General features: G+C 35.9%; 1 protein-coding gene across 5 annotated transcripts in view; it reads left to right on the top strand.

The window, feature by feature from the left end:
* The window catches only part of DOK6 (docking protein 6), a 369400-nt gene that overhangs the window by 228016 nt on the left and 118281 nt on the right, over positions 1 to 23103 (top strand). For all 5 annotated transcript variants that reach the window (XM_047697267.1, XM_047697268.1, XM_047697266.1 and 2 more), the window contains exon 5: positions 828 to 1017. In XM_047697267.1, the coding sequence (XP_047553223.1) occupies positions 828 to 1017 (190 nt within the window). The remainder of the gene's footprint in view (positions 1 to 827; positions 1018 to 23103) is intronic.

The raw sequence follows: 23103 nt of genomic DNA, 5'->3' as shown, positions 1-23103 counted from the left end.
TGGAATTTTAGCTCTAGAATCTCCAAGAATGAAAATGGCTATCTATGTATTTTTATTTTGCTTACTTAAGAGTACCTGAAGTCCGGGGTGCCTGGGTGGCTTGAGGGTTGAGGTGGGTTGAGGCCTCTGCCTTCAGCGCGGGTCATGGTCCTGGGGCCCTGGGATCGAGCCCCGCTTTGGGCTCTCTGATCAGTGGGGAGCCTGTTTCCCCCTCTCTCTCTCTGCCCACCTCTCTTCCTACTTGTGATCTGCCTGTCAAATAAATAAAAATAAAATCTTAAAAAAAAAAGAGTGCCTGAAGTCCCACAGAAAGAAATAATGAATACTAGCAATTACCATATGCTGAATTTGACTGTCAACACAGTGTATTTTGAGAGTCAGTCAAAGTGTACATTAAATACCTCACAACACAAAGGTAAAATTGAGTAAATTCCTGCTTAAATTAAATAAGACATTTCTTGTAGAAGTTAGGTATATGATATGCATTTAAGACTGTGTGAAAAAGCAGACTGTAAGCATCATTTGGGCAGAGACCTCACTTAGCTTTTTTCCTTATGTTTCCATTGTACAGTTTAACCATTTCCTCCTCATCATAGAAAATACATGCAACACAAAATGTAGAATGAGTGAGTGAATGAACTAATGAGTAAGAACATTTTAATTAGCTCATTTTCTCAGGGTAGTGTTTTGCATTGCATATCAGTGTTCCCAAGGGACTTGGTAATGCTTTCTAGAGGCTGTAGGTAGGTATATAAATTAAGACAGTGCTACCATCAAGAGTCAGATCTCTTTTCACTTAATTTGCTCCATTCCTTTTTTCTTTGCAGAGAGATTCAATGTGTATCTTATGCCTACGCCAAATCTGGATATTTATGGTGAATGCACAATGCAGATCACTCATGAGAATATCTATCTCTGGGATATCCACAACGCCAAGGTCAAACTGGTGATGTGGCCTCTCAGCTCCCTGAGGAGATATGGACGGGACTCAACGTGGTTTACTTTTGAGTCAGGAAGGTAAGCTCCAAGTGCCACAACCAACCGCAGGAGGTGGGTGACAAATAGACACCTAAAGGACAGGTTCTGTCCACTAGTGCCCAAGAAGGACCACTGTTTTTGGAAAGGGTAGAAATCACCAAATACATAATTTCTTCATATTTTTGTTGATAATATGAATAAAATGTATCAATTTTATGACAGCTTAATTATCCTATTCAAAACAGTTAAGTCTTTTACACTGGCCTCACACTAATTTCAGAATAATTTTAATCTTGCAATAAATTTTATGATATTATTACAATACTATATTTTTGGTCTATCCTATAATATTTCAGTGAAGTAGGATTCCTGTGAAATTCAACATGTCCTTACTAGCATTATTTTGTGAGTTTTTTAATAAGCAAAAAATTTGAAAGGAGTTTTATATTAAATCATTGATATATTACTTTTTAAGTTTCAGGTATGGGAGTTCAGTATTCATTTATCCAGATTTCTATGTTAATAACATTAATTAAGTGTAAATGTTAACTCAGAGTGACTGAAGCAATGTTGGCAAGTCTATCATATATGAAATGCACAACCCAGATTTTAAATAGAGTATGTCAAAGCAAATACATTGGTTTCTTGGTCATAGCATACAGTTGGAATCCATAAATGTTTCAAATGAATGCTTGTTTCATAATCATTATTTACAGACTCGAGTTTAGACATGAGCTTCAACCAGAAAAATGAATGTCTTTGTGCAGTGACCTTTGTGATGTTGTTGTCCTTCATCCAAGACAAGACCTACTTAGATTCGGGGATTCTATATAAGAGATGTTTAATATATCAGTCTTCCCACTGGGAACATGATTTATTCATTCTGAAAATGAATCCATTCTGAAAATGGCATTATAAGACAAGTATAGTGAAGTTTTGTTTTACTCGATATAGCCATTTTAATTTCATAACTTTGTTCTTACAAAACCATTAAATACTTATTCAAGGTCAGGTTCTAATAATATCCTTCTAGGTTAGGCCAAGGCCATATGTCTTTTAAAATTTTAAGGAGAGGGGAAAAATCCTGAGTTGAGCTGAAGTAATTTTACCAGTCTGGACACTTTTGCCTAGGTAATATTAAATAATCTCCCACACTGATTTCTCTGAGAGCCTTCAATTCTGTGTCTGCTTAGTGGCCATGAGTTCACTCAACTGTCTATTTTCAGTCTGCTTAGATCCTGAAAATAATAATAGTAATCACATTCTAGATAACTACTAGGTAATAAAAATTTTCTCGAGAAAATGAGTATTTTTAGGCATATACACTATTTTTAAAATTATATGGTTATGAAAAAGGGATTATAACTTATTTGCTGACCTAAGGTTTATGATACTTTTTTTTTTTTTACTATCCATAAAAGTTAGTGTATGTTTGAAAAAAGCAATGGTTTATTTTTGTTATGTAATAACATTACATCCAGAATTCCCTTCTTTGGATATTTCTCCTAGGTATTCCTATTTGTCTATTTTTTTAATATTCATTATTGACATAGAATTGATATCAATAATTTGACAATTCTGTGCATGACTCAGTGCTTCCCGTGATAAATGTGTCACCATTTATCATTATACAGTGGTATTACCATATTATTGACTATATTCCCTGAGCTTGTACTTTTCACTTCCATGACTCCCATATTTTATTTTATAACTGGAAGTTTGTACTTGTTTATTCCCTTCACCTATTTCTCCAATTACCCTACCACCTCCTTTCTGGAAGCCACCAGTTTGTTCTCTGTATTTATGCTTCTGCTTAGGTTTTTTGTTTATTCATTTGTTTTTGGGTTTTTTGTTTTTTTTTTTTATATTCCACATATAAGGGAAGTCATATGGTATTTGTCTTTCTCTGTCTGACTTATTTCACTTAGTGTAATGCCCTCTAGGTTCATCCATGTTGTTGCAGATGGTAAGATTTCATTATTTTTTATGGCTGAGTAATATTGCAGTGTGTGTGTGTGTGTGTGTGTGTACGTACATACACACCACGTTTTCTTTTTCCACTCATCTATCATCTATGAATGGACCTTTGGGTTGCTTCTACATCTTGGTTATTATAAGTAGTGGTGTATTAAATACAAGAGTGCATGTATCTTTTTCACTTAGTGTTTTTATTTTCTTTGGATTAATACCCAGTGGTGGCATTATTGGATCATATGGTATTTCCATTTTTAATTTTTGAGGAACCTCCAAATGTTACATGTCTATTCCCTCATTTCAGAAGGCACCTACTCAGGATTTTAAATAACAAGTAAAGTTTTTTTCTTTTCCTTTTCTGGTGGTTATGTAGAATTTTCACTCCATTTGTACCTGTCACCAGTTTTTCCCCATTTCTTGCTTCTCCAAAGTCTTTAAGGGGAACATACTAGCTCTCCACAGGTGATTAAATTGATATTCTCGACCAAAATATCAAACTAGCTGATAGGCAGCTTGTCTTATCTGACAGTCAATATTCATTGGTCTTCTATGATCTTTGTAATTTTTAATAATTTTAAGATACATTAAAAACAAAATATCTCAGAGTAGGTAGGTAAGTCCTGTAATCCTCAAGGTTTTTTCTGTTTTATTTTTGTTTTGGTATTTGTTTAGTTTTATTGGTTTAGGAGAGAGGTTTTTTTCTACATTTTTTGTTTGTTGGGATAACTTCTTAAAAAATAAACAATAATATCTAAAAATCATCTTGACATACACACACTCCTACCTGCCCTGGGAATGAGAGAATGAGTTTAGGTCATAGCTCTGTCACTTGTTAATAACTTAGCATGGGCCATTTGACCCCTCTGTCTTCCAGTTTTCTTCTTTGTATTAGAAGAATACTTCTTATTAATACTTACTTACTACTTCCTATATAAATTTAGAGAGTTTGAGTTTGTGAATAAAAAACAGCAGCAAATGGCACGGTGCTTTCTCTAATGGACATTTAAGAAACCATGATTATGTACTCTTCCTCAGAAATGATGTAACTTGTGTTATTTCCACTTGCTGAATGAAGCTTCTACCTACCTGTAAAGAGCTCTATTCTTAGAGAATTCTGTGAAGGTATATTCTTAGCCAAACACTAGAAATATGAGGAGAGATAAGCCAAGCAAAAAGCTTAGGAGAAGCCAGCATTCAAATGCTGGAACGATCATTAGAAACTTGGTGTCTAAGACTAAAAATCAGTGTTACCTGTCATGAGTCAGGAATTTGAGAAGAAAATAGGACTGGTGCAGCAAGACTGAAGTACAAATAAGGGGAAAATACTGAATGGCTGTCTTTATGCTAACTGGTGCTTGGAGCATAATTTTATGGGTTACTAGGTACCTATTTCCTTGAAGAGTCAGCAGATATACAAGAACTCTCTAATTTACCATGTGTAATACTTTGGAATAAGTTACATTCCAACAATATTGCCTGTGGGAAAATCATAGTGTAGAGCAATGAAAATTAAACTTCCTTACCCTTAAGTAGATTAAGGGAAAAATCCAAAAGAATCTCGACAAAAAGCTACTAGAACTAAGAAGTGAATTTAGTGAGGTTACAGCGTATAAGGTCAGTATAAAAAAATCAATTTTATTTTATATACAAGTAGTGCATAAATGTTTTGAATAACTCTTATAATGTCTTAAAAATATGAAATATATATAGGTTGCTTTAACAAAATGTGTGTGAGATCTTTACATTGAAAAACCACAAATATGCCTGAGAAATTAAAGTAAATAAATAAATGGAGATATATGCCACATTTGTGAATTGGAAGATACTATGTTCATAAGATAACAATTCTCTCCAATTCAATGTATAGATTCATTGTAATCTCAATAACAATCCCAAATGACTTGTCTAAATTAAATGACAAGTTGATTCTAAAATAAAATTGCAGAAGACCTAGCATAAGCTAAAACAATTTAGAAAAAATATATTTGATGGATTTCTACTGCCAAATTTTAATACTTGTTATAAAGCTACAGTAATCAAGACAGTGTGATATTGACATAAGGATAGACCTAACTATCACTGGAAAAGAATGAAAAGTTCAAAATAGACACCACATATATGGCCAATTTATTTATTTTTTAATATGCTGTGGTATTTCAATATAAAAAAAAAAATGGTCCTGGAATGACTGGATACCCATTAAGGAGGAAAACCAAGAGCTCTTTACCTACCGCCATGGACTGAATTGTGCCCAACTCCTCCCCCTGCAATATTCATATGAAGTCCTAATCCAAGTGTGATGGTATGTGGAGATGGGACCTTGGAGCCTTCAGAAGACAGTTCAGTGTAAACGAGATCATGATCATAGGGCCGTCATGGTAGGATTAATGTCCTTTTAAGAAGAGATACCAGAAGGCTTGTTTTCTCTCTCCTGCCATGTGAGGACATAGGGAGAAGACAGCCATTGACAAGACAACAAAGAGAGTCTTCAACAGAAACTGGCCGTGCTGGCTCCTTCATCTTGGGCTTCCAGCCTCCAGAACTAGGAGAAAATAAATCCCTGTTCTTTAAGCCCCCCTGTCTGCAGTATTTTGTTATGGCAACTCCAGCTAATACACTCCACCATACTCCCTTTAAAAAAACTCCAAATGGATATAGACTTAAATGTAAAAGCTAAATTTATAAAATTTATAGAAGAAAATAGAGGAAAATATTTCTAACCTTGAAATAGGCAGATAGTTCTTAAATACTAAACCAAAAGCACAATCCAAAGAAAAAATATTGATAATTTGGGCTTCATCAAAATTAACACCTGCTCTTCAAAAGACATCCTATAGAAAATGAAGGGAAAAAAATGAAAAGGCAAGCAATAGACAGGGAAGAGGATTCACAAATCCTGTATCTGACAAAGCATTTTTATTTGTAATCCTTAAAAAATTCTTACAGCCCAAAATAGGAAGACAAATAAACCATTAATAAAACAGGCAAAAAAAATTGGACAGGTTATAAAAGAAGATATGCTGATTGACAGTGCAAATAAGAAAAGATGTTTATTATTATCTTTACTCATGAGGAAATATGGATTAAAACCACAAAAGATACCAGTATATTCTCTCCTCTACCAAAAGACAAAATAAAACAAAACCCTGACCCTGTTGAATGGAGAAGGAAGAACTCTTACTCTGTCTCATTGTTAATGTGAATGGGAAAAAGAACATCCCTTCAGTAATAGTTTGGCTTTTTTGTGTGTGCACCATGCGACAGAGCAATTTTACTCCTAGGTATTTACCCACCAACTGCCCCCAAAGCAACATATAAATGCTTGTGTTGGGAGAGTCAAAGCAGTTTTATTCATAAGAGTCAAAAACTGGAAACAATCTAAAAATGGCCATCAAGATATGAATGGGAAGACAAATTATAATGTAGTTTTATATAAGGGAGTGCTACCAACCCGTGACTCGTAACATAAATGAATCTCCAAAACGTTATTCTAAAAAATGCCTGTGATTTCATTTCCAGAAAATCCTACAAGAGGCAAAACTTAATTTATAGTGACAGAAAGCAAATCAGTGGTTGCCTGGAGTTGAGGCTGGGGTTGAGAAAGAATGGATTGCAAAGGGCACTAATCGCATAAGGGAGGGATGAAAATGTCCTGTATTCTCACGTTCATCAAAAAACATGGAACTGTTCACTAAATATTGGTATTATTGTATGCAAATTATACTCCAATGTTTTCGATGTGAAAAAAATTGTGGGGAAAGAAAATAGAACACTACAGGTCTTATGTTATATTCTTTCATACTGTTTGGATATTTGGCAATGAGCATTGTTACTTTTATAATAAAACACTTCCCCTGGAAGTAATGGGACCAAGGAAGGAAAGAGAGCCTCAAGGATTGTCTGGACTGGGCATCCTGAAGCTGAGATACAACTAGGCTTTTATTCCTAGAGAGGTACTACAAAGTCACAAATCGCTTTTGTAACCTGGTCGGGTGTTAAACTTTCCACATCCTCTGTAAATCTCCATTTTTCCCCCTTAGTATTGAGGATTATTTTTTAGATACCTTTATTGTCCAGATAAAAAGTTAATACAAGCTTTTGAAGGAGATATTGGGGAAAAAAAGCTTAAAATCACTCATAATTTCTCCATCTTAAGATAACTGCTTTTAATATTTGATATAATTTCAAAGTCAATGCAAATGAAGATATTTATTCTTTATTTTTTCACTTAATATATATTATATTATATATGATATAAATATAATATATATTTCACTTAATATATTAATATTATATTTTCACTTAATATATTATATTGATATATATTTCAAAGTCAATGCAAATAAAGATATTTATCCTTTATTTTTTACTTAATATTATATTGAAGTAGTCTCTGAGTCCTTTAAAATCCCGATCCAAATTGCTATATGGCATCTGAACATATGGCTATGCCATCATTAATTTAACATTAAGAAGTTTCCAAAATAAACTATTATAAATAAAGCCACCCTGACCATCTGTGAAAAGTTGTATAAATCTCTGATTATTTCCTTAGCAAAGCCTTTTTAAAGGCTTACTGGGTCAAAGAATGTGAATGTTTTCAAGGTTCTTCAGAATATAACGACTTGCTTTCAAGAAAATGATATCAATTCATACATCCTCTAATGGTACAAAGAGTGCTGTTTGTGACCCTATAACCACAAGCATTAAAATGATGATTTAGGATGTTTCTATTTTGATCAACGACTTTGAGAGCTCTCTCTCTCTCTTTTATTTTTTTTTTGTTTTTGTTTTCTTCTTTTGTTTGTGTCTTTATCTTTATGATTGGAGGTCTGGCCTTGTGTATATTGTTCATTTGCATTTTTTCCTTCTCTAAATTTGGATGTCCTTTGCCCTTTAATAATTGGACTATCAGCCACTATTCTATGCAACTATTTTGTAAATTCCAGACAATCCCACTCTTGTTAAAGAGAGTCAAAATCAGAAGGTTTGCCCATGCTTGATCCAGAGAAATAAAAGCAAGACGTTGTGTTCCCTGGGTCAGGACTGGGGGTTAGGGAGAGAGGGAGGGCACGGGTGATGAAGACAATTTAAAGGGCAGATTGGCCAATCATCCTAGCAAACCTTGAAGATCTGCGTTTTCTGGGTTTTATTTTATTAGCTTCTTGCAGAAAGCATATTATTAATAATATGGCAGTTTTAGCCATTTATTTATACTATTGCACATACTGGAAAGTAATAAATTAGATATGCCAAAATACTTTTTTTCACCGACAGGCTTTTTTCAAATGCATCGTTAAATTCCACTGTACCAACAAAATGTAAAAATAAATAGTAAAAGAGGATCTAGATTGTTCTTTCTGGAGAGAAATACCTCACACATCCTCATAATTATAATTGTACGCCATAAGCTTCAGGAAGCACATGGCAGATATGAGAACAGAATGAGAACAAGGACCAGGAAGATTTCAGTGGGAATTGTCCCTAGAGAAGCATGGTGTTTGGGAGATGAATTCATAGTCTCACACCAGCTTAGAGCAATGATGATTTAAGTTTGCATTTTAAGAGTAAAAAAAAAAACCAATTTGCTATGCAGCTTATTTTTTTCGCAAAAAATCAGAAAAGATATCCAGACCTGCAGAGGAAGTCATAGGATTCATGATTATGTGCAATTTTATCCTGTGAAAGACAAAACGATGTTTTTAACTGCTGATGTGGCATCTTTACTTCATACAACCTCATAAATATCATAACCAAACATCAGAATGGGTTCAAATGGCTGTATAACAAAATTCAAGTGAGCCTCCAATTCTTTTTTTATAAAATTATTCTTTTTTTTAAGATTTTATTTATTTATTTGACAGATGAGAGAGATGACAAGTAGGCAGAGAGGCAGGCAGAGAGAGGGGGAAGCAGGCTCCCCGCTGAGCAGAGAACCCGACGTGGGACTTGATCCCAGGACCCTGAGATCATGACCTGAGCTGAAGGCAGAGGCTTAACCCACTGAGCCACCCAGGCACCCCTATAAAATTATTCTTTTAAACATAACGTCCCTACTCGGCATAATACTTAATATCACAAAATTGACACTTAAATATCTATCTTACCAATTTTGATAATATCTTTATTTAAAAGCTTAGGGAAAAATCTGGTTACAGTTTTAAACTATTGGAAATGCAAAACAATACTTATTATAATATAGTTCCTTTGGGAAGATGGTTAATGGAAGCAGTTATGTGTGCTATAATCAAGGATTCTGTGATGTCACAGGTAGACATAATTTATTCCTAAAACCTTTTTGTTTACAGATGCAGAGAGAAATCCTTCCTCCTCCAGTGCATGACAAATTAGTTATACACACATACACACACAGAGACACACAGACACCCATTACATACATATATAAATTGAACTATGTCAAAATTTAAAACTTCCTTCTGTAAAAGACAATTTTAAGGGAATTAAAAGATAGGACAGTTCTGGGGAAAAGATTTGGGAGTCACATATTGGACAAAGAATTTGTATCCAGAATATATAAAGAACTTCTAAATTTAACTTCTAAATTTAATAAGAAAACACAACCTGCAGTTTAAAAAAGCAGACAAAAGATTTGAGCAGACATTTCATCAAAGAAGATATGTGGCTGACTGGTCATCACATTAAAAGATGCCAAACCTAATTTGTCATTAGGGAAATACAAATTAAAACCACATCAAGGTACAACTCTTGACTTATTATTTTGCCTAAAATTAAAAAGAAAATCTGACAATACCAATTACTGACAACAACGCACAGCAAACGGAACTCTCACATATGCGTTTGTGGAAGTGCAAAATGGTGTAGCCATTTAGGAAAGCAATTTTGGCATTTTTTATGTAAAATTAAGCATATACTTCACATATGATGAAGCGATGCTGCTCCTAAGTTATTTCCTCAAGAAAAATAAAAATATATGTTCATAAAAAAAAAACCCTGCACATGAATAGCCATTTTATTCATCATTGCCAAAAAATGGACAAACCAAATGCCCTCCATTGAATGGATATGTTGCGGTAAATCAATAGACACTCAGCAATAATTTAACTGATACACACAACAACATAGGTGTATTGCAAATGCATTATTCTAAGGGAAAAAAGCCAGATCCAAAAGACAGCATACTCTTTGGTTACATTTATGTAATATTACATTATATGATGGAAAATAGATGAGTGATTGCCAGTGGGTGGCATGCAGGGAGACATTGACTGCAAAGCAACAGCATAAGGGAAATTTGGAGGAAGGTGAAACTGGTCTTTATCTTGATTGTCATGGTGGGTATATAAACTCTCTACATTTGTTAAAACCCATAGAACAAATGTTACTATATATAAGGAACATAAAGAACAAATGTTACTATATATAAGTTTTTTTAATTTAAGGATAAGTTTTTAAAAGGGAAGAGTTTCTCAGGTATGGTCAAATGATTTTTGACAAAGGTACCAAAACCATTCAGTGAGGAAAGGGCGGTCTTTTCATAAATTGTGCTAGAAAAACTAGATATCCAAATGCAAAAGCATAAAGTTGGCCCCTTACCTGTCACCATATACAAAAATTAACTCAAAATGAGTCAAAGACATAAGTGTAAATCTAAAACTTTACAACTTTTAGAAGAAAACATAGGGAAAAATCACAACTTTGGATTTGGCATTGATTTCTTGGATATAACACCAAAGGCATAGGCAATGAAAAAAAATAGACAAATTGGATTTAATGAAAATATAAAGAATTTGTGTGTCAAAAGACAATAAAAACAAAATCAAAAGGCAACTCACAGAATGAGAGAAAATAATTAAAATCATACTTCCAATAAGGGATTAATATCCAGGCTATATGGAGAACTTCTAAAACTCAAAAACAACAAAACAAATCAATTTTTTATTTTTTTTATTTTTTTAAAGATTTTTATTTATTTATTTGTCAGAGAGAGAGAGAGAGAGAGCACATGAGAAGGCAGAGGGGCAGGCAGAGGCGGAGAAGCAGGCTCCCTGCTGAGCAAGGAGCCTGATGCAGGACTCAATGCCAGGACCCTGGGATCATGACCTGAGCTGAAGGCAGTGACTCAACCAACTGAGCCACCCAGGCATCCCAACAACTCAATTTTTTAAATGAGCAGAGGACTCACATAGATATTTCTCCAAAAGATATATGGAAATGACCAAAAAGTACATGAAAAAATACTCAATATCCCTAATCTTAGGGAAATGCAAATGAAACAGAAATAAAGTATCACCTCACACCCATCAGAAATGCTATTATCAAAAAACCAAATTGGACCCCTGCAGTATTGATAGAACATAAAATGGTAGAACAGCTATGGAGAAGAGTATGGAGGTTCCTCAAAATATTAGAAATACAATTACCATATGATCCAGCAATCATACTTCTGAGTATACACCCAAAAGGAGTGATAAAATAAAAGAGATATTTGTATACTTATGTTCATAGTGGCATTATTCATAACAGCTAAAATCTGGAAGCACCCACTGTTCATTGATGGATAAATGGACTTTTAAAACATTGCATATATATGCAATGGAAGATTATTCAGCTTTTAAAAGGAAAAAATTCTGCCATCTATTCCAGCATGTGAACCTTGAGTAAATTATGCTAAAAGGAATAAGCTAATCATTACAAGATAAATACTGTATGATTCCACTTATGTAAGGTACTTAGAGTGGCCAGAATCATAGAGACAGAAACAAGAATACTAGTTGTCAGGAGCTGAGGGAGAAAGAAGTTATTGTGTAAAGGATACACAGTTTCAAATTACAAAATGGAAAGAGTGATGGGGATGGATGGTGGTGATGGTTATACGGTATTATGAATGTTTACCACCACTAACTCGATACCTAAAAGTCGTTACAACAGCCAACACAACATTGAAAAAAAAACAACAAAGTTGGAAGACTGACACTACCCAGCTTCAAGACTTACTATAAAAGTAATTAAGACAGTGTGGTTTTAATGAAAGAATACATAAACAAATCAATGGATTAGAATAAACAGCTGAGTAATAGCCCCACATAAGTACAATCAACTGATGTATGACAAAGGAGAAAAGGCAAGACATTGGACAAGGAACTTAAACACTTTACAAACATTAACTCAAAAATGGATCGTAGACCTAAATGTAAAATACAAAACTGTAAAACTCCTAGAAGAGAGTGTAGAATACCTCAGTACCCTGGGTATGGCAATGACATTTTAGGCACAGCACCAAATGCAGGATCCATGAAAGAAGCAGTGATAAGCCGTACCTCGTCAAAATTAAAAACTTAATTGCTCTTCAGGAGACAATATCAAGAGAATGAAAAGAGAAGCCACAGACTGGGAAAAGTCATTTGCAATCTGACAGATCTGATAAAGGACTGCTATACAAAGAAGTCTTAAAAGTCATCAGTAAGAAGACAAGGCCCAGTTGAAAAACAGACCAAAAGACCTTAACAGACACTTCATTAAAGAAGACATGCAAATAAGCATATGAAAAGCTGCTCCACATCATATGTCATCAAGAACATGCAAATTAAAACAACAATTTGATATCACTGTAGACCTATTAAAATGGCCAAAATGCTGAACACTGATAATACCAAATGCTGACAAGGATGCAGAGCAACAGGACGTCTCTTTCATTGCTGGTAGGAATGCAAAAATGGTACAACCACTTTAGAGGACAACTTGGCAGTATCTTTTAAAACTAAATATACTCTTACCGTACAATTCAGCAGTCATACTCTTGGTATCTACCCAGAGGAGTTGAAAATGCATGTCCATACACAACCCTGCCCATAATACTGATAGCAGCTTTATTCATAATCTCCCAAACTTGGAAGCAACCAGGATGTCCTTCAGTAGGTGAATGGGTTAAAAAAAATATGTGATCCATCCAGACACTGGCATATTTTTCAGCACTAAAAAGAAATGAACTATCAAGCCATGAAAAGACAGGGAGAGACCTTAAATTGCATTTTAGTAAATGAAATTAAATTTGAAAAGACTACTACTCCCTGTATGATTCCAACTATATGACATTGTGGAAAGCAAAGCAATGACACAGGAGAAAAGAGCAGTGGTTGCTAGGGGTCAGGCTGATGGATAGGCAGAGCACAGAGGATTTTTAGGTTATTAAAAATGCTCTAGATGATGGGGCGCCTGGGTGGCTCAGTGGGTTAAAGCCTCTGCCTTCGGCTCAGGTCATGATCCCGGGGTCCTGGGATCGAGCCCCACATTGGGCTCCCTGCTCAGTGGGGAGCCTGCTTCCTCCTCTCTGCCTGTCTCTCTGCCTACTTGTGATCTCTCTGTCAAATAAATAAATTTTTAAAAAATCTTTAAAAATGCTCTAGATGATACCATATGGATGGACTCGTGTTATTGTACATTTGCCTAAATCCACAGAATGTACAACACCAAGAGTGAACCCTAATGTAAACCATTGGCTTTGAGTAATTTTGATGTGTCAGTGGAGGTTCATCAATTGTAATAAATGTCCCACTCTGCTGCGGGGTATTGCTAATGGGAGAGACTCTTTATGTGTGGGTGCAGGAAGTATCATGGGAATTTTCTGTATCTTCCACTCATTTTTGCTATGAACCTAAAACTGCTCTATAAAATTGTCTTAATAAAAAAAGTTACATTGTACACATTAAATAGATAAAATTTTTATTTGTCTATCATATCTTAATAAAGCAGGGGAGAAAAGAAATCTAGTATCTGGAAGTGTTGACATTTTTTTTCTATATTTTATATTAATATCTTTTCTGATAATCCAATTCCTCATTGTGTTGAAAGATATGATAGATTTCCTACATCTATTGATAATTGCTGCTAGAAAACAAGGAACATTCACTGCCCAAGTATTTCTTTTGACTTGCATCATGAAACCTGAGATGTATTAGTAAAGTTATATTATAGTGGAAGAACCTGTGTTTTTGTAGCACTATTAACACTACTGGGTTAAAATACCAATTCTTCTAGGTTTTAGGCAAGTTGATTTTCATTTTTGGGTTTTATCCCCCTCATTTGTAAAAATAAGGAAAGGAATATCTTTTCTGTAGCTTTTTGTGATGTCTTTGAGAATTAGCAAGTGTTGAATATATTCATTGCTCAAAATAGTTGGGGTTTTTTCCCCCTTTTTTTAAGTGGTCTTCTTTTTCTTTCTTTTTTTTTTTTTTTTAGAAAGAGTAAGCACAAGTTGGGGGTGCTGGGGAGCAGAGGGAGAGGGAAAAGCAGACTCCCTGATGAGCAGGGAGCCTGACTTGGGGCTCTATCCCAGGACCTGGGGTCATGACCCCAGCCAAAGACAGCTGTTTAACCTACTGACCTACCCAGGCACCCTAGTTTTTTTTTTTTTTTTCCTCTTTTAATCTTTAACTTCTTCTGAGGTTATTTAACCTCTGCTGAGGTTATTAACATTATTTAATTTAGTGGATTTAAAATTTTTTTAAAAATCAAATGGTCTGGAAACTATAAGATGATGAAAATCAAAACAAAAATTTTAAAAAGGAATAGAGAAACAACTATTTTAAAACAGCTGATCTTGGGGGGCCCTTGATTGCACGGTTGGTTGAACATCCAACTCTTGGCTCAGGTCGTGATCTCAGAATCATGGGATGGAGCTCAGCCTCAGTCTCTGTGCTCAGGGCAGAGTCAGCTTGGGTTTCTCTCTCCCTCTCTCTCTGCCTTCCCCCGCCTCAAAAAAAAAGATCTTTTTTTTTTTCTTTTTTAAGCAGCTGATTTTGACACAATTTCAGTTTCCTTCACAATGTGAAAATCTTGATTTTTTTTTTCTTCACTCTTTTGGTGATGCTATAAAACAAACAAAAAATAATTCTAAATCTTTTAAGTTCAGTGAAATACATACTAGGGTAATATGCACATCATGAATTAATTACTCTCATGATCACATGTGTGACTCTAACAGTTAATGATACTGATGAGTTCACAATCTTTATCTAGAATTTATTCAACACCAAGAAAATTATTACCTGGTATATATGTATGGAGCTATAATTTTGATTCTCTTCCCAGATTTTGGTTGTGGGAGGTTAACATCTGCCCAATGAAACTAGATGACTTGAGTGCACATGTATCAATCTGTCAGTTTTTTTTTTTTTTAAAGAACAAACTATTGCAATTTTTAAAATATGAAAAATTTAATATTCAAGTCAGTGGTACGTTCACTCATTTGTATGAGATTTTGGCAGGACTGTGACTATTTAATAGAAAAATGAACAAAAAATAATAATTAAAAAAATTGTGGAGAAAGGAGAAAAAAGAAAAACAGCCATTTTAGCCCTTTTTTCCTCCCCAGTCCACCAGCCTCCCTGTGTTGTGATGCTTATAAGTGTGGTTATCACTGTCATTAAAATAAATGAACCCTAAATCACAAGACTGATCCTGAGTGACACCTTAATTCACTTTGAAAATTCTTCTTAAAGATTTTAGAAATTGGTCAAAGTACCTTGCATAAAATAGTGATATGTGCATCACCTCCAGAGGTGACCACCTCCCCAGATAGAATCCCTTTGTATGTTTATAGTCAGCACATTTCCTAAAATACAATCTCTGTTTTGTAATTACACTCTGCAGCTGAAACCTCAAAATCATAGTCTGGTGTTTTAGCTTTCTTCATGGAAGAATGTTGATTTTTTCCAAGGAAGGGACCCTTTTTGATTCTCCCTATATAGCCTTGGACAGTGCCATGAATTTAAAAATAGGCGTTTGCTGAATTTAATCATCCTTATATCTGTGTTTCATCTGATAGCTTTCAAAGCCCTCATTTCAAAGTATATCATTTCATTTATTCCGATATCAGCATGGAAGGTGGTCATAACAGAAAATATTTTTATCAAGTTTTCATGGATGAGAAAATCAAGTCTCAAAAAGGTTAATGATGTAACTGAGGTCACATGGAAAGTAAGCAGCTGGCAGAGGCAGAAGTCTGATTCATGCTCCCATGTTTTACCACACCATGATTGCTCAGAGAACAACAATCTAGTGCTATGATCTCAGTGTTTGTATCCCTCCAAAATTCACATGTTCAAACCTAATCTCTAAGGTGATGGTATTAGGAGGTGGGGCCATTGGGATGTGAGTAGGTCAGAAGACTACTGGAACCCTGAGGAATGGGATTTACTGCTTTTATAAGAGAGACCCAACAGGGCTCCTGTCCACCATGTGAAGACACAATGAGAAGATGGCATCTATGAACCATTAAGTCTTACCGGATACCAGCTCTACCTGTGCCACGATCTTGGTCTTATAGTCACCAGAACTGTGAGAAAACAAAACAAAACAAAACATTCTTTTGCTTATAAGTCACCCACTAGATGCTCTGCAATTACGGCAGCCCAAATGGATTAAGACCCCACGCTGCTCTATTTATTTATTATTAAGCAAGTTAAAAGGTTCATTATTAAGATATCCCATAATATCACTAGATAGATATAGCTAAAGGTTGAATCTGTCTATAAGATAAATCCACTTTTTTTTAGCATGATCTAAAAAACATCCCTGGTTTTTGAGCTTTATCTGCCTTACCAATAGTCTCCTCCTACTTCATGCTTCCTACTCTGAATGCCAGCACCACCAACAACAAACGCTAATAAAGAACCTCTATGCTTGGCTCGTGCTATCCATCCACCCTGAGTGCCAGCCACCTGCCACCCTCCCACCGCATCTTGAGTAATTTCAACTCGTTTCCTTCGGTGAACCGTTCCTAAATTCCTAAAATGGGATCCGCTGCCCTTTTGCCTGGATAGTATTACTCTCCACATATTTCCTGCCCCCCCTACATTTTCCAACATTCAGGGCCGTCTGGAGAGCCCTATGACCGGTTCCCACAAAGGGCTATGAACAGAGGGATGTATGCTTTTTTTGTTGTTTTTTTGACGCAGGCACTGTCCTGGTTGCCCAGGATAGTTGTTAACAACCAGAGTGGATTAACATGAGTGAGAAGTTTCTGTTGCATTCAACCCCTGAGATTTTGTGTTTTCTTTAAGGATAACTCTAACAGAAATGGATAACAGGAGGAGTGCAGCAGTAATAAATAGCCCTAAAATATGTCGCCCTGAAACAGTGGTTGGACAAAAATGGAAGGAAAATGTTATGGGAACTGGGAGAATGGTATCATGCAAGACTAGACATTTGGTGAAACTCTTGCCTCTTGGTATAATTTATGGTAACCTGGCAGGCTGATTGCCTGTCTAATGAGCTTCTAGATAAGAACAAATTTGCAAGGACAAATACAAATTAAAAATAAGAGGTTAATTCTCTCTGTTGAAAGTGGGGAGAAGCTTTATCTCCCTGCCTTTTTCCTAGAGCATTTACTATAGAACACTTACCATTGTAAGTACTTCTTTCTCTCTTTGAAATAGATAATAAATTCTTCTGAAAACTAAATAGATCTTTCATCAGCTTTAAGACCCTGGAGTACCCTTCTTTCTTTTTTTTTTTTTTTTAAAGATTTTATTTATTTATTTGACAGAGAGAGATCACAAGTAGACGGAGAGGCAGGCAGAGAGAGAGAGAGAGAGGGAAGCAGGCTTCTTGCTGAGCAGAGAGCCCGATGCGGGACTCGATCCCAGGACCCTGAGATCATGACCTGAGCCGAAGGCAGCGGCTTAACCCACTAAGCCACCCAGGCGCCCCCTGGAGTACCTTTCTTAAGGACTCAGGAACCAAGCCTTTGAAATACAAACATCAAAGGAGAGAGTGACCCTCCCTCCCAGATTGCATGGGAGGGTGGGAGCCTACTGGCTGTGAGCATGTCGCTCCATGCAAAACAACTTTGTCATAAAGCTGTGAGAAGTTTGTTTTTCCTCTGGAAAAAGCCAAGTAGCTGACATACATGGTGTCTCCAGTTACCAAGTGAATCCTGCATGAGCACAAATGGTGCTATCAGGCCTCTCATTTAAAACTAGTTATTGTTTATCTTGAGACCTTGTTATATCTGCTTGAGTATTAAAAGGATCAGATGTTTTTCCATCTTTGCAGTCTCTCAGCCAATTGCCTGTGATGTGCATCACATTCTAGCCTAATACATATAAAATAAGAGTGTTTTCTTTCTCTCCTTTGTGGAGAGGATTTCTGGATTGGGAGAAGATTCTGTTTTTAATTCTATTTCTCAGCATCAAGGGGAGAAATTAGAAAACAAAATGTTCATAGTGTTCGTTGAAAGGATCTGGGGGGGAAATTGAGAACTTGTAAGCAAAATTGAAAATGATTTAGAAAATTCAAAACCTTCAACCTTGGAAAGGATAATTATGTTGAGTCACCAAAGAAGAGGAGATAAAAATTAAGAAAGTCTGTAAATGACAAAAGCAGGTTAAAACAGCCTCAAGGAAAAGCAGATTAAGTGTGTAGTCTCCACAACTTTTGCTAAAACCTCTCAATTGATTAAGGTGTGTCAGGGTGAAAAACAGCTTAAGGGGACAGTCCCTAGGATAATCTTTTAATTAGAAATAAGAATGGCCAAAGGTAAAGAACTGATTAAGTAGGCGGTAGGCTTAAAGAACTTGATTTTTGGTCGAGGTAACACCTTTAAATGGAAAGAGTTTTAGGGAAGGAGAAACAAAATATTAGAGCAAATCTGAGAAGTAGGTCTCCAAAAACACTCAAAGAATAGTGGATATTGCCTTTGGGAGATGTGATCAACAAGAATTAAATATAAAAGCAATGTAAGAATATTTCGAGAAAGTTTTGCAGGAGAGGAAAAAAAAACCCTGTACTGAGGATATTTTGACTTTTTTAAGACTTGGTAATAATCAGCTTTCTCACAGGAGTTTGGCAGGGCAAGAAAAACATTGACAAACACGCAAAGCGTCAGGGGGACCATTTCTCTACTGTCTAATTCAGATATGGCGAAGGAGGATAATGAAGAAGGAGAGTTGTCCCAAGGCAGAGGGCAGAGCCAAGGAGAGGGAAGGATAAACCAGATCCCTACAAAGAGCAGAATAAGGGTCTAGGATCCCTGAGAGCCCTTAGGGTAAGAATCTGATTCTGGACTTTGGGCTAGAATCAATGGCTGGGTGGGTTGCTTTTTGGTTTGTTGGTTTTTTTGTTTTGGTTTGTCTTAGGAAAGGATTAAAAGTGTAGGAAGAAGGAAGAAAAGGGATCTGTGCTGACCAGAAGAGAGAGAGGACTATGGCAGTCAGTCTTGCTTACCAAAAATCCACCTATCTACTCTATTTACCTGCCCCTTCGCAGTCAAATGGGGCCATATGAGACAGTATTTGGGACCATGGGCCGCCATAACAAAATGCCATAGGCTGGGTGGCTTAGAGAACAGAACTTTATTTCTCACAATTCTGGAGGCAAGAAGTCCAAGATCAAGGGTAACAGCTGATTTGGGGCCTTATGAGAGCTCTTATCCCGGCTTGCAGACAGCTGTCTTCTCACTGTGTCCTCACACTGTGCAGAAATAGGGAGAGGAAACAAGTTCTCTGGTTTCCTTATATAAGGACGCTAAGCAATTGGATCAGAGCCCCACTATTATGACTTCATTTAACTTAACTACTTCCAGAAAGGTCCTAGTTCAAATACAGCCACACTGGGGGTTGAGGCGTCCCCATATGAATTTAGGGGGGAACTCATTTCAGTCCAGAGCATGGCTGCAAGAGAATTTTCTTACACTTTTCTAACACTTCTATGCACTGTGGCAACACAGTGGTCTACTGTTGAGATGTCTGAGCCACAACACATAGCTTGAGTGAGAAATCGGTCTTTGTTGTTTTAAACCACTGAGATCTGAAGTTATCATTATTATTTTTTAAATTAAGCAGCATAAATTAACCTATTTCCTAACACAAAACTCCTCTATGATTTCAGTACTCACTCACTAAATTTTTATTAATTTATTTCTATTTATTTATTTATTTATTTATACATTATATTGTAATCATTGGCTGATCTGCCTCTCCAAGTACCCTATGAACTCATTAAAGGACAGAGATTATGTTTTAGATATCTCTGTTTCTATAGTTCTTATCAAGTCTTTGAAAAATGATTGACAGCATCCCAGAGAATAAATGGGGTTTTTGATGTCACGGAAGATGAAAATCATAATTTTCAATTGAGTTTCAGTTACATGGTACAGGGAATAGGGAAGGCTTCCTCCTTAAAAATTTGCATCAGGGATATATGTGATTTTTTTAAACATCATATATCTGTCTAAATTTTCCCTCTAATTCCAAAGATGTAAAGCTAAGACAAAGCCTTTCAGGAACTTACTGCCTTTTTTTTTTTTTTTTTCTGTGTGTCTAATTTAGTAAATCTCTTGCACTATAACGCTGGGACTCACTTTTTCCCCCTAGGAGAAAGCATTAATTAAATGACTTAGGAAACTGTTCTTATCAAGAAATGGAGGCTCTGATCTTAATTTTTGCTCCATTAACTTTAAAGTTCAATACATTTTTATTGAACCCACACATACTTAGTGTGAATTGCTTTTCATTAATTGGTCTATGGGGATCCCAGTGACAGTTTTGGCCTTCCTTTTAGGTTTTTTTTATTCTCCTTCAGAAAGTTCCTAAACTTTAGTAATAGTCATTAAATCAAGGAATTACTGCAGGAATCAAAGGGATCAAAATCAGTGGAGAGAGATGTGAAGTGTGGTTTGATTTCCTCAGATTGGTGGAGGGTCACCGCACCTACTGATGAGACTCATTTCCCAGGTTACTTACAGCTGGCTTTATGAGAACAATTGAATGATTCATTTATATTAGTTATTGATCCATTCATTGAAAAGATGCACACATTTTCATATTTCTGAAGTTGAGGTATCTTTTGTCACTATTAGGACATCTTATAATGAATGGATGAATGAGTGAGTGAGTAAATGAACAAAGGAGTGAATGAATTCACTCATTGCCACCAAGTGGTGGTAGTGATTTCATTGCCATTACCTGCATGCGTACAGCTTTGGTCATGGGTGCTCATGCTTTCCTCACTCCCACTGAAGTTATATGCATGGTTAGTGTTTCATTCCTTGAGTTTAACTGCAAACCTCCAAGATATCAGTCAAGACACATTTTAGGACCATTTGAAAAAAGAAAATGAGCCCTTGGTGCTGTCTACAAACTTACTGTGAATACCTTCTGGTAAATAAGTATGCACCAGTCAACATAAAACTTGTAGAATATGGGGCACCTGGGTGGCTCAGTGGGTTAAGCCGCTGCCTTCGGCTCAGGTCATGATCTCAGGGTCCTGGGATCGAGTCCCACATCGGGCTCTCTGCTCAGCAGGGAGCCTGCTTCCCTCTCTCTCTCTCTGCCTGCCTCTCTGTCTACTCGTGATCTCTCTCTATCAAATAAATAAATAAAATCTTAAAAAAAAAAAACTTGTAGAATAGGTGTTAGTGGTTTAGAAGAAAATCTTCAAGTCAAAGACAGCATAACCTTTACTGAAGAAATGTATTTCACTAACACTCCTGGTGGCAAATGAAATGATTTTTTATGAAAAAAGAAAAACAAAGGACATTGGTAATTCTGGGTTGATTCATAAGAGTTCATCTCTGTATTTGCAAAAGTTTTAGCAATCCCTTAGATAACTTATTTTACTTATATTTTCTTTTTATGCATGTATAAGAGTAATATACAATAATCCATCAAAAGTGAGCCTAAGTCTTTCAACACGTACAAAAAATGTTAAGTGATTTTAAAAAAAAAAAACTTTGCTTGAGAGTATAATTGGCATATTTTTCCCATAGTGATACATAAAATGAGGGTCTTTAGTGTTTTATATTTGACAGAATATGGTTACTACAAAGCATGTATTATATGCCAGGCTTTGTTCAAGGTGCTGGGGATAACTCAGGAAGCTAAGATCCCTGCCTTCGTGAGGTTTATAGGCTATTTAGGCAGCACAGTATCAAAATAAACAAATTAGTACAATTTTGCCAGGTGTTAAGGAGTTTTATGTAAGAAAAAAATATAGTAAAGGGATAGCAATGCTGTGACTGGGTACTGTTTGATAGAGTAGTCAAGGCCTCTTATTAAGGTGATATTCCAGGAAATAGCCAAAGGAAGTGTGTCAGAAGTTTGTAGGTAGTTCTTTGAGAAATAAGATTCTTTTTTTTAAACACTTTTTTTAAAGATTTTATTTATTTGTTTGACAGAGAGACAGAAAGAGATCACAAGTAGGGAGAGCAGCAGACAGAGAGAGAGGGGGATCCCTCTAGCCCTGTTACCTGTTTTCTATGAGTTTCAGGTACTTACTTTTTAAGTTATCCTGAAAAATTCAAAGTAACCAAATGATTATTCATTAATCATTCCTCATGCTGGCAGAGAAAATTCTGAGTTATATTTATTAAAAACAATGTAGTGAAGGAATACTTTGTTAAACAAAGCAGTGAACATTATTGTGTTTATTTTGGAGGTATGCAAGTTACAACTCAGTATAAATAGGAAGTTTCTAATTTTTTACTCTTCATTCAAAACTTAAAAAAAAAAATTTCCAGGTGTACCAGCAAATAAATATAAATACATACACAAATGTGTAAGTACATATATCCATTATACAAATACATTATATAAATTCAGATATATATTCTACCAAAGATATATGTTATGTCTTAGTTCAATGTTAGTAAACTGCATATCTATTTATTTTTATAACAGGCTTATTTCACTTAGGTTTTCTTATATTAAAAACCATGTGGTGGCCACAGCTGGAGCCCAGGACCTCTGCATGGAGGCTCTGGTGTGGGTCTTACAAGATGGTCAGTGAATTCTTGGGAGGGAGTGTTGGTGAACACACCTCTACACTTATGGGGGAAGGGGAGGGAAATAGCTGTGGCAGGTAGTCTCAAAGATGGCATCAAAGGTGGCCTTGGCAAGTTGCCAGAATGGCATGGTAGTGCAGTGCTGGCCGATGTGTGGCCTCCATGAATCCACAACATGGGACATGCAAAGTATAGCACTGTATTTTTGTGATTAAGTTACACACGTTGAAAAAACACTAAGCAATACTTCTTTCAAAAGAGACCAATTCCGGGCGCCTGGGTGGCTCAGTGGGTTAAAGCCTCTGCCTTCGGCTCAGGTCATGATCCCAGGGTCCTGGGATCGAGCCCCGCATTGGGCTCTCTGCTCAGCGGGGAGCCTGCTTCCTCCT

This window comes from Lutra lutra, chromosome 12, assembly GCF_902655055.1.
Source record: "Lutra lutra chromosome 12, mLutLut1.2, whole genome shotgun sequence".
Taxonomy (NCBI): domain Eukaryota; kingdom Metazoa; phylum Chordata; class Mammalia; order Carnivora; family Mustelidae; genus Lutra; species Lutra lutra.
This window is presented reverse-complemented; position numbering and strand designations above follow the sequence as displayed.